This window comes from Nansenia antarctica (genome assembly GCF_963989245.1).
Source record: "Nansenia antarctica genome assembly, chromosome: 14".
NCBI lineage: Eukaryota > Metazoa > Chordata > Actinopteri > Argentiniformes > Microstomatidae > Nansenia > Nansenia antarctica.
In genome coordinates, this window is record NC_137684.1 from 14,718,703 (window position 1) to 14,731,759 (window position 13,057).

Here is a 13,057-nt window from a genome sequence, read left to right on the forward strand (position 1 = left end):
TCCCTCTCTCTCTCTCTCTCTGTCTCTGTCTGTCTGTGTCTCTCTCTCTCTGTCTCTGTCTGTCTCTCTCAGTCTGGTGTGTGTGTTTGTTACCTGTGTGTGTTAAACCCTCTTCCTCTCATCTGTGTGTCCAGCAGGTGAGCTGGGTCAGACGTCTCAGATCCTCTACAGGAAGAGAGCAGCGCCCCCCTCAGGCCTCCCCCCCACCCCCCCCTCGCTGCACGACGCCGGGTCCAACGAGCCGGGATACGTCAACTACACACGGCTGCAGTACCCCCTCCAACAGCCGGGGGGGGAAGAGCAGGACGCCAGTGGTAAGACACAGAGACAGAGAGAGAGGCAGACAGAGAGACAGACAGGCAGAACATAGGCAAGGCAAGTATATTTGTGTAGCACATTTCATACAACAGGGACAATTCAAAGTGCTGTACATACAGCATTAAAAAATACAGAAAAAGGAGGATAGTAAGAAAATAAAAAAGGCAAGAATAGATACATATATATAGAGAGAAAATAAATAGATCAACATTTAACAATAATAGATAAGACAATGAATAATAAGATCTAGATAAAAGTAAATATTACTGCAACTATTCAACCGCTGTCCGCTTGTCATACACTCTGGTATAAAGACATGTTTGGATAAACAGGGAACAGATGTTTTCTTTTAGGCTGGTGTTGTGTAAGTCCATATGGGCTGGCCACCCAGAAGCTACAATGACACTTCATAATAATAATAATAATAATAATAATAATAATAATAACTTATTTGTGAATGAAATCAATCTCAAGCAACATGGCAAACATTCTACATGGCCCGTCAAAGCCAGAGGCCTACTCATTCAGAATCAGAATTGCTTTTATTATTTTATTGCCGATTTCTAAAATGGTCAATCAATGTCAGTAGCACAACTGAAGTAAGCCACTTCCCTGTGAGGTTGTGGGATGGTGGGATTAGCCTCCTCCTGAATGCATAGGCAGGCAGATGGAGCCTGTGCTGTTTATATGATGTGGCATGCTGCTACTGAGGATATGGGAACGTAGCCCCAATGTATTCATGCCATCTCCTATACTTTGGTGAGGCTCATGTAAAGCTTCTTCTCTCTCTCTCTCCCTCTCTCTCTCTCCCTCCCTCCTTCCCTCTCTCCCTCTCCCCCCCCCCTCTCTCTCTCTCTCCCTCCCTCTCTCTCTCTCCCTCCCTCCCCCCCTCCCTCCTCCCTTCCCTCCCTCCCCCCCCTCCTCTCTCTCAGGGTATGAGGATGACACGGTCAAGCTGCCCTTCACAATGACGGACCTGAATGGACGCAACCTTCAGCTAGTGACAGGACCGCACAGCGGACAGGTGCGTGTGCGCGTGTGTGTGTGTGTGTGTGTGTGTCCATGTGTCTTTAAAAGGTGTCCATGTGTCTTTGAGGTGCGTGTGTGTGATGTCCACGTGACTTTGAGGTGCGTGTGTGTGATGTCCACGTGACTTTGAGGTGTGTTTGTGTGTGTGTGTGTGTGTGTGTGTGTGTGTGTGTGTGTGTGTTAAGGACCTTGTCCTTGGTGCAGACCATCTGTTATGGCTGGTAGGTGATGAGTCTACAGTAGGGCAGGTGTGCTAGTTTAGACTAAACACCACCATGTCTGGAGGCCAGGTCTGTGTGTGTGTGTGTGTGTGTGTGTGTGTTTCTCTCTGTAGAGTGTGTATATGTGTGTGGAGCAGCTGACTAGATGTGTGTGTCTGTGTGTGTGTTCCTCAGAGTGTGTGTGTGGAGCAGCTCATGCTAGATGTGTGTGTGTGTGTGTCATTGAAATATCTAAATATAGAATCAAAAAGGCAGCCTGCTTCTTTTCAAATTGCAGAGGAAAAGGTATTTAATTTACTTTTGCAAAAGGAGAAAGTTTACAGCGTGTCAAGATCTGTCTTGATACGACAAAGGTTCTCTGAAAGTCCAGACACAGGGGCAAATCTGTATTTTATACACTAAGGTACACTCAGGTGAGGTACAGGCCAATCACAGGCATTTCCTGTATGAGAAGGACTGGCTGTGATGCAGATTGAGAAGAGGTTAGGGGGGAATCGACCCCCACTTTCTCCTAGAGACACAAAGGTGGAAAAGGGGAACAAAAGTCACAAACTGGTCTGGTCGAGTTTCAGAGCACTGGACCGAGGCAAAACAAAGGCCCAGAACTGCTCTAGATTGCCCAGTCTCTCTAGATGCAGGTTTAAGAGAAAAGAGAGCAATTAGGTCTTTGTGATCATTTAAATGTGTCTGTTGTCTAGCCAATGTCAAGCTTCAAGTAGAGAAACTGGTTTCATTGTCTACTAGGCTGAGGTCGTCAATGTGTTGATTCTGCCCAGACAGTCTGACTGTCTAGTGACTCTTGTGAATTCAGTCTCAAAGGTAATGAATGTGTTATCAATAAATAAAATGTCTTAGCAGGCATATTATTCCACCATATGTGTTCCTCAGAGTGTGTGTGTGGAGCAGCTCACCCTATATGTGTGTGTGTGTGTGTGTGTGTGTGTGTGTGTGTGTGTTCCTCAGTGTGTGTGTGTGGAGCTATGTGTGTGTGTGTGTGTGTGTGTTCCTCAGAGTGTGTGTGTGGAGCAGCTCACCAGATGTGTGTGTGTGTGTGTGTGTGTGTGTGTTCTCAGAGTGTGTGTGGAGCAGCTCACCCTGGTACCTAACTAGGTGTGTGTGTGTGTGTGTGTGTGTGTGTGTGTGTGTGTGTGTTCTCAGACTGTGTGTGTGGAGCAGCTCACGCTGGACTTTGGGTATCTGATCAACGAGGTGATCCGCAGCGACGCCTCCTGGCAGCAGCAGTTCTGCTCCTTCAGTGACTACGACGTCGTCATCCTGGATGTACACACACACACACACACACACACACACACACACACACACACACACACATTCTATCTCTCTGGCTCACACACACATATTGACACACATTCTATCTCTGTCTCTCAAACACACACACTCACACATTCTATCTCTCTGGCTCACACACACATTCTATCTCTGTCTCTCAAACACACACACACACACACACACACACACATTCTATCTCTGTGGCTCACACACACACACTGACACACATTCTATCTCTGTCTCTCAAACACACACACACACACAAACACACTTTCTCTCTTTCTGTCTCTGACACACACGAATACTAACTCCGTCTGTGTGTGTGTGTGTGTGTGTGTGTGTGTGTGTGTGTGTGTGTGTGCGTGTGTGTGCCAGGTGTGTCCAGAGACCAACACAGTGGTGATCAACATCGGCCTGCTGCTGCTGGCCTTCTCCAACGCAGAGGAGAAGCACTGCAGGTACACTGTCTCTCTATGTGTGTGTGTGTGTCAGTGCGTGTCTCTCTGACTGGTTGCCAGCCAGGCTGTTTCCTCTTCCTCTCTAAGAACAAAAGGTTGTTTATTCTCTCACATGTAGTTTGTAGTGTATTTTTGGCGTGTAAACAGGTGTTTAGTGCATAGGAGGTACGTCGCCTTTGTTGCCTGGGCAACCAAGATTTTGAATCTCTGCCTTTTTTAATTTCAAGGTTTTATATACAGTGGCAAGAAAAAAGTATGTGAACCCTTTGGAATGACCTGGTTTTCTGCGTTAATTGGTCATAAAATGTGATCTGATCTTCATCTAAGGGCGCGGCGCGTTCACACCTAGCTCGTTTGGGCCGAATCAGGGAGCATTTCCCCCCAAATTTGGTTAGTTTGGGCATATGTGACACGTTCTAGTGTTTTGATCCGCATGTCGGCAACCAATCAAAATGTTCAGACTTTTCTTTTGAAACACGGAACTACGTTTCAATGTTGTTGAGTATCACAACACAAACTCGCTAGTCAAGCCAAAAATACTGCAATGTAATGGATTGGGTGAGTAATCCCCACTGCTGCCTACGAGAGAGAACGAGAGAGAGACTCAATTAATAAAATTAAATAAATCACAGCTCTGTCACAGCAAACCTGAGCCTAGCCTAACTGTCAGAAAATCTGTCTCTCAGAGTAGCCCCCTCTGCTGGCGGTGGTCTGTAACTGCGTGTGTGTGTGTTCCCAGGCCCAACACCTACCACTCCAGCCTGCAGGTGAGCTGGGACCTCAACACCGGAATGTGTCGCACTGTGGGCGTTGGTGACCTCACAGAGGTCAAGGGTCAGACCAGGTGAGGGTTTCATTCATTGTTTTCCTCTCCCACTCTTGTTACCTCCACCCCCCCCCCCTTTTCTGTTTTTAGGAGAATATGGATATGTCATGGTAGAAAAATGTTACTCTTTGAAATGATGATGATTGCTTTAGTTGTAAACAAACACTGTATAGTGTAGAAAAAAAGGGTACAAATATAATTTTCTCTCCCCCTCCCTCTCTCTCTCCCTCTCTCCCCCCCCCTCTCTCTCCCTCTCCCTCTCTCCCCCTCCCTCTCTCTCTCCCTCCCCCTCTCTCTCCCTCCCTCCCCCTCTCCCTCTCTCTCCCTCTCCCCCCCCCCCTCTCTCTCCCTCTCCCCCCCCCCCCCCTCTCTCTCAGTGGGAGTGTGTGGACTTCCTACAGGAAGTCGTGTGAGAACATGGTGATGAAGTGCCTCGTTCCTGAGAGCAGCTCCCGCTCCATCAACCGCATGACCAACAAGGATCTGCACAGTGTTATTAATATGTGATCCCTGCTGCAACCTCAGCCAGTGGACTGGACTTTTTAAATGTTTTTTGTTTTCGGTCTTTCAACAAAAAGAAAAAAAAAAAAGATTATCTTGGTTTTTGGTTCTTTGAGTATTACTTCTTCTAATATTGAGCATCAGTTTGTAAAAAAAAAAAAAGATAAGAAAAAAATGTTATTTTTTTATTTGCAAGCAAAATTATATATTTTTGCTTTTAGGCTTTTTTTTCTCCTTTTTAAAAAATCTCTAGTTATGTTTAAACATTCCCAGTGTTAAAGTAGCAGGCAAATTTTCTGCCCCCCTCTTCTGTTCCCTAGGGATGAGCCTGGGTTTGTGTGTGTGTGAGGGTGAAGCTTGTCTGTGTACTGTATGAATGTGTGTGTGTATGCGTGTGTCTGTGTGTTACACTATCTATGCTGGTACTGTGTCTTATGTTTTGGGTGTTCAGTCCTGTGCCTTGTGTTGCACAGAGGCCCCCACCCCTCCCGTTCTGACTTGAAAAGCGGACTGGATCGTCAGGAGGGAAGCCTTTTACGTTATTTGTTTTCTCCATGTTCCAAGGAGTCATGTTGTATATTGTATGCTTCTTTATATTATATTTATATAATTTTTTATTTTTTTATTTTTTTATTTATTTATATTGTGTGTTACTTTCTTTTTTCTTTTCTTTTTTACTTTTTACTGCTTGTTTTTAAAAACTTCACAATAAAAAAAAAGTATCCATGTTTTGGTAATATTTCTTATTTGATGGCGGCTTCTGTGCTTGACTACACAACTTTTAGTTTGATGAATAAACTTGCTTGAGACTTGAAGACTATCAGCTCTTGAGTTTAATGTCCAGACTTAAGCTCAGAGGTATGGAGGACCAAGTCTGCCAAAATTAACAATAAATATATAGACACATAAATGAATGTATGAACAAATACATCAATGAATACACACAGTATAACGCAATACATTTCTATATGTATTTATTCTTTTCCACATTTATTCTTTCTTTTCCATTGTTTTCCACATTCATTCTTTCTTTTCCACATTGTTTTCCACATTCATTCTTTCTTTTCCACATTCATGCTTTCATTCTTTCCCCGATTATCAGTAATGTATGCACATATAGGGGCGTGTCTTGCATGTTGTCCTCGCCCCACGCATTTTCATTGGTTGATGCCCCACGCATTTTCATTGGTTGATACCGCGCGTGACGTGGTAAAAGCGACCTTCATGCCACATATCCGAAGGCATGCATTTGTTAATTCTTATTCTGGCACGGGTACTTCAACACTGGTTATGCTCTTGGATGCTGGTTTAACATAGGCTACTTACGATTTCTGATGACTGGCAGTTCTCCTGACCTTCAATGCCCAATGCACTGATTGTAAGTCACATTAATGACATTTTTTCATTGTTAACATACTGTGTTCAAAACTGTGAAGAACACGTTCAAAACAAAATGATTTGGTGTATTTTTGCAGTAATCATATTCCTATGACAGAAAGCTCACAATAAACAGTTTTTTTGCACAGTGTTTGAGTGACTGTTATTTTGCACTCTATTGATACTCTTCAGTTCCAGCACCTCAGCAAAGTCTGATAAGGGATGAGCGGTGGTATTTTCACTATTTGCAGTAATCATATTGACATGTCTAGAAAATATTAGCAGAATATATACAATGAAATTAAATAGACTAGATGCATTGCCAGGGAAGACATTAGATGTGACCAGATGCAGACCAGAGGGTGGACCAAAACCCTCAGGAGTGAGACATTTTTGGTGTGATTGCTATTGTATTGTAGCCCTGGATTATTTTTTTTATTTTTATTTTTTACTTTGCATCTTCCACTTTATTTTCCACTTTTCATTTTACACAAGTAAATGTAGTGTACTTTGAAGTAAATGTACCGTAACTTACTTTCTGCAAAGATACTGAAAAAAATAAATACACTTAAGGATAGAAGCAAATTGCGGCATTTCTGATTCATTCTTGTTGCCTAATACTTTACAGTTTTACAGTCAACTATTCTGTCTATGATTACTATAAATCAAACCATTCTTATAATGAAATATTCATTCTTGTGAAAATCATTCAGACTATGTAATGCTCCCTGTTGTTAATGTTTTGTAAGTCAGAATGTTATGAATGACTGTGTATGCTTTCTGAGTGAATATTGTTGCCAGTGTATGGTTGAACGAGCTTCTTTTGAGACATGAATGAAGTGATTGGCCAACATGCGTGTTAGTAATGCAGACTGTATGAAGAGTTGTGACTCTGTGACTTCAGTATTGAACACTGTGACTTAGCGACCGTAAAAAAACTGTAACTAGGAACAGCAGCAGTTTAGGCTATAAAAGAACAGCAGTGTAGGCCATTGTCGTGGATTTAATTGATTCTTATTAGATTGAGTAAAACGTATAAAGCACAAAGAGCTTAAATCAATTATCTCCAAAGAGGCCTTTTATTAAGTCACATGCAGCCTGGCGAAGCCACCCCTCCACCCCTCCAGGGCCTCTGCCACACCCACTGCTGCAGCAGGAAGCAGGACGTCCTATTCAACACCTGACACCATCTCCAGGAACAACAACAATAACAACACAGAGGGAGATCAGGCACCTGTGAGGGAAGGAAAAGGTGATCATGTCAGATCTATGGTATAGAGCTACATGACTGGGGTCTTAATCGCTCTGTATAAATGATAGATGGATGTAATGATAGTGGTATCTCCAGATGTACGTCTGTGTGTGTGTATATGTGTGTGCCTGCATGTCATGAAAGTATACTTTATAATTTATTTTATTCAATGTTATTTACCTTTAATACTGGCCAAAGCCATAGGAAGCGGCCGAAATGCTGGCCATCAGGTCGCGGTGGAAGTCCTCATATGTCCGTTGATGTTTTGACAATTTCAGCTTCAGGAAGCAAGTGGATGACTGTGGTAGAACACAGTCAACCACTTCCACTTGCAGGTATTCTGGAGGGACATCCCACCCAGTCCAAAAAGCCAGAAGTCTTTTCAGACCTTCAGACGAACCTAGGTAGTGGATAGGATATCAATTCAGAAACAATCCATTTCAACAAGGGCCAACAACGAATGTCTCCGCCCTAGGAGACCTATCCTAGAGCAATAGGTGGCAGACTTTGGCAGAATAAAGTAATTAATTGCAAGTGCCCTAGAGAGTGCTGTGGTCTAATGCGCTTGGTGCTTGTTCTGTATACACATCCATGTAAGGGCATCAGTATCGAATAATGAAAAATAGCCATACTTGTTTCGATGAAGGTCCTCAGGAATCCCAGCATCCTCTCCTGGCCCTCCTCATCGCCATCTTCCGAATCTGCCTCCGGCCATTCAATTTTCTCCAGAATCATCTAATATAAATGCACCGGTTAAAATTTGCTCCCCCTTTATGCTTTTTCAATTACAAAAGCCGTTTCAATACACAATCTTTAAAAAAATAATCGAGACACATTTAATGCAAAGCTACATGTGATAAGTTCGCACTTTGGCGACCCCACTGGTCATGATAAAAATGATCATGTGTTTTAAGAACCATATCTCCTACAATTCCCTCCTCTCTTGCTGTGACACTGCTTTGTGGATTCCGAGGGGGGAGTGTTGATGTCGTTGCATGCTTAAAAAGTCACTTCTGGCAATATTTCCCACGGTATCTAGCCTAGACACCTGTCTAAAATCTGAAATTCACAGGGTCTCATGTCACGAAAAATATTTTGGGGATCTTGCTAAGGCCAATCTATACTCTCGTAACAAAAACAAGTGAATATTTAGCAATAAAAATGCTGTCACATGTAGCTTTAATGTTTTCATTTGCATTACCTGTGGCGTGATCCTGGTTTCTGCGGCTCTCACATTTAAAGACTGGCACAGTGTCCGGCCTGGAACTTAATAGCTCCCAGCCACCGGTGTCTTTTAGCCCCCTCCTCAGGTGTTTGACCTGCTTTTTCGTCCTTTACAGCACCTGTAAAACAAATAAACCCCCCCAAAAACGTGTCATGGTTATATTAAGGCAACAGTGAATTCAATGAGAACCAGTGGTTTCGTTTAAATTCAAAGACTTAAGAAAGACAAACTTACAGCATGCACCAATAGTTTCTCCGCCAGCCACATCCTGTTTGCTGATGTAGGCCCTGGGAAATCCCATGCCTGGCATAGGGAGAGGACCTTCTCTTTGTTGTCCTCGGTGAGGTCATGACCATTGTTCAGCTGACAAGAAATGTAATTGTGAAATGTAACAAATGTAAAAAGCAATTACTTAACACATTGTAAATAGAGAGCAATATAACATCATGAAATACTGCACAATACTAGCAATTAAAAAGCTATTTCTAACCAGTTCCAGCGCCTCCCGAACATCCATGTCCACACAATCCAATGGGGAGACAATTGTCATGTGCTGCGCCCCCCCACACAGGACATGTGCAATGGCTGGGCTCAGGCCGGTCAAGCATGGTCCACCATGCAGGAAACTGTGCCCCATCATGCGGCCCGCGTCAATGAAGAAGTCGCTGTCGAGGAGGGTCTGGTCAGTAGACGGAACCAGATGGTCCGTCTCCCCGTGGAAAAGTAAGGTTTTCCCTTAAAAGAATAAAAAGGTAAAACATTTATTTTAGACATCTGGAAAATATTAACATGACCACCAGGCTAGGAAAATATAGCCTATGCATTAAAAAAATAAAAATCACATATGTACGAGTAACAAGACTTAATTACCTTTCTCTTCATCAAGGTGGAAGCCATATTGGAGGCTCTCCATTGCGGTGGCGAGGACAAATCTGGCCACACCCTCACCGACGGCGGGGTCCCCTTGTAAAAATGAAATAATCAGTCATTTTTAAATAACAAGTTTAGCTTAACAAGTTATTGAAAACCATTAGTGTAATGGTACTGTACAGATCTATAGATTATCCTGATTGGCCCATGGGTAACTGGTTTTTTGCTTCCCCAAATGTCCTCTCCATTCTCTCTATCCCCCTTTCCTGTCATTGTCTCTACTATCTCTCTACAATAAAGCATAAAATGCCCCAAAAATACATTTAAAAACAAGAAAAATTATTAAGATCATTACCAATCAGTTTGCAGGTGAGAGGACTCGCCCAGTTCACCTTCGGCCTTTTGTAGAACGAAACGATCGCTCGTGTTCGTTCCTCCAGAGAACCGCTCAAACTGAGAGTGAAGTTGAGCGGCAACTGATTACTCATATCTGCGAGGGCCGACGCGCAGAAGAGCTTGGCAGCCTTTGTAGAGTCTGCTTCCGTTATCCACGCTTTAACAGAAAGAAACTCAAATTACACTACACACAAGATTGCATTCACTGTACACAGTTCTAAATTGATATAACTTAGTCAGACATGTAGCCTGTCAATAGCCTGAATGTGATTGTAGGATTCAACCCCATCCATGGTGTTCACACACTTAAACATAGTGTAGAACCTTTGTTTTTCTTATTCACAGCTTGTGCTTACCAGCAATGGAGTCCAACGACTCAGATGGATCAAGGTCTGTTATCGATATAGAAAAGATAATCAATTAAGTCCACAGTCCACAGTTGTCACCAGTATAAGTCCACAGTTGTCACCAGTATTTTATTGCATTTTATTAAGGATCCCCATTAGCTGATTTTCCTAGCAACCAGCTTTAACACTGTACATGTGCTTACCATCCATGATGTGATCCTCTGACTGTAGGGTGCCAGAGGAACCTGCTGCCACGGCAGAACCTGCTGCAGCAGACAGGAGAGAGGCTGCAGAGGACCCAGCTGCAGCAGACGGGAGAGAGGCTGCAGAGGACCCAGCTGCAGCAGACAGGAGAGAGGCTGCAGAGGACCCAGCTGCAGCAGACGGGAGAGAGGCTGCAGAGGACCCAGCTGCAGCAGACAGGAGAGAGGCTGCAGAGGACCCAGCTGCAGCAGACAGGAGAGAGGCTGCAGAGGACCCAGCTGTAGCAGACAGGAGAGAGGCTGCAGAGGACCCAGCTGCAGCAGACAGGAGAGAGGCTGCAGAGGACCCAGCTGCAGCAGACAGGAGAGAGGCTGCACAGGACCCAGCTGCAGCAGACAGGAGAGAGGCTGCAGAGGACCCAGCTGCAGCAGACGGGAGAGAGGCTGCAGAGGACCCAGCTGCAGCAGACGGGAGAGAGGCTGCAGAGGACCCAGCTGCAGCAGACAGGAGAGAGGCTGCAGAGGACCCAGCTGCAGCAGACAGGAGAGAGGCTGCAGAGGACCCAGCTGCAGCAGACAGGAGAGAGGCTGCAGAGGACCCAGCTGCAGCAGACAGGAGAGAGGCTGCAGAGGACCCAGCTGCAGCAGACGGGAGAGAGGCTGCAGAGGACCCAGCTGCAGCAGACGGGAGAGAGGCTGCAGAGGACCCAGCTGCAGCAGACAGGAGAGAGGCTGCAGAGGACCCAGCTGCAGCAGACAGGAGAGAGGCTGCAGAGGACCCAGCTGCAGCAGAGCGGCGAGTGGCTGTGGAGGATCCTGCTGGTTCAATTAATAAAGAAATAATAAGTAAAAGCAGTTAGCACAGTCCACAGCTTAGTCACCAGGAAACTGTAAATGTTTTGATCATCTAGGTAAACAATAAAAGTTCAGATTCTTAATCTAAACGTGAACAGTAAAAGTTCTGTTTTTTCCTAGTACAAAAGCAGTTCGCCATTTTCACAGAAATTAATTCACATTTGAGCCATGTCTTAAAGCACTAAAATGTCAGAAACCGTCGGTCTACACTGACTAACCTATAAGATCCTGCTGTGTGGCACTGTCAGCTCTCCTTCTCTCACCCTGCAGTATACTTAAGAGGGCGTTAAAACAGTTAATAACATCAGGGATTTATCACATACTTATACTTGTCTACACACAAGAACTATTTATTTACAACAGTAAATCATTATTTTCCTACCAGAGTATTGCAGTACTTGTAATAATGAGTAGACACAGTATTTCCTGAACAAACACTGTTGTTTCCAATTCACAATACGGAATCAGGGGTAAGTAATTACATTTAGCATGTTAGAAGATACTTTTCTAAATTGCTTTACATTCAGTATTACCTGGAACACACTGCATTGTGTGCCCTTATAGTGGAGAAGTCAAACTCCTCCCCACAATTTACACACTGGACCGAGGGTCCACACTGGGCCTGTCTGTTATTCACGACCTATTTGTGGAGACAAATCACATTTAAATATAAATTAGTTCAACTTCAGGAACATTCATTCAGTATTTTATTAATATTTGGGACACAACACAAACTGATATCGAATCTTACATTCACAGAGGTCAGACTGCGTTGCAGTGGCCGGACATAAACCGTTGCATGGTTCAGTATCTCCTTCAGATACTGAACCGTGTACCCCTCATTTGGGCATGGAATCACTTCCAAATTGCGGCTCCGTGTAGACCCCGCAACTTTCATTAGCTCAAACCCACCCCCCTCACGCAGTTTAGGGTAGGCTGAGAAGAGCAATTCTGCCAATTCCTCTGCACTGTGTTGGTTTCCTGTGAAATTGAGAGGGACAGACAAGACAAATAATGCACAGATCAGGTGCTGGGTTGAGATGACAGAAACTGGCTACACACTACAGACTGTCTGGCTACACACTACAGACTGTCTGGCTACACACTACAGTGTACAACTGGCTACACACAGTACAGACTGTCAGGTGACATACCTCGAAAGGTCAGGCGACCGTCCCCCAAACCCATGCCCAGCAGGTTGTCTTTCACAACCCTTGTAGGGACCATCCTCATATCTTTCTTCTCCAGGCAGCAGAAATTGTGGGTGTAGGGGGTTACCCCCAATCCCTGAGCTGGGCTTCTCTGGAGGTGCCTTCCCCTGGAGGCTGTATTGTTTCCCCGGGAGGCTGCATTGTAAGGAAGGAACAGTCTCACAACTTCTGCTAACAAAAGAAAAGTTGACAGTTAATCCAAGGTCATGTTGTTCAATTCCTGGATTTCCAGGTATTTAGATTACCTCTGCCCCGTTCACCAGGATTTGAGGCATTTGAGTCCAGATTAGTGCAGACTAGTGTCTGACAAGGCTGCTGTGCACAGAGCCACTACTACACAGGCCCGCACAGCTTATATTAATTTGAAACTGATGTAGATGCATGTAAATGCAGTTTGAGTAAAAAATAATTTCCTACCATCAACAGGGTGCCATGGGGTGCTTGTTCCTGGCACTGGAGTTCCTGGCACTGCTGGAGTTCCTGGCGCTGGAGTTCCTAGCACTGCTGGAGTTCCTGGCGCTGGAGTTCCGGTGCCACTCCCAGAAAAAGTTGCTGCTGGTAATAAATTAACATTAGCTACAATGTATAGTTCCCTCGTATAAAAGCTAAGTAAAGAGAGGCTAAGCATGGTCCTAAAAATAAAGGTGAATAGGCAACCACTAGACATTTGAAATAACA

General features: G+C 44.4%; 2 protein-coding genes across 2 annotated transcripts in view; both read left to right on the forward strand.

Moving 5' to 3' along the window:
- The window catches only part of LOC308169881 (DDB1- and CUL4-associated factor 15-like), a gene marked incomplete at both ends in the record, with an annotated part of 6,502 nt that extends 1,853 nt beyond the window's left edge, over positions 1–4,649 (forward strand). The window contains 6 exons of the mRNA XM_080544612.1: positions 138–314; positions 1,251–1,342; positions 2,727–2,849; positions 3,234–3,316; positions 4,056–4,160; positions 4,520–4,649. Of these exons, the coding sequence (XP_080400738.1) occupies positions 138–314; positions 1,251–1,342; positions 2,727–2,849; positions 3,234–3,316; positions 4,056–4,160; positions 4,520–4,649 (710 nt within the window). The remainder of the gene's footprint in view (positions 1–137; positions 315–1,250; positions 1,343–2,726; positions 2,850–3,233; positions 3,317–4,055; positions 4,161–4,519) is intronic.
- An 8,162-nt stretch (positions 4,650–12,811) lies between these two features.
- LOC308169882 (DDB1- and CUL4-associated factor 15-like) overlaps positions 12,812–13,057 on the forward strand; it is a gene marked incomplete at both ends in the record, with an annotated part of 30,370 nt that continues 30,124 nt past the window's right edge. The window contains one exon of the mRNA XM_080544613.1: positions 12,812–12,937. Within this exon, the coding sequence (XP_080400739.1) occupies positions 12,812–12,937 (126 nt within the window). The remainder of the gene's footprint in view (positions 12,938–13,057) is intronic.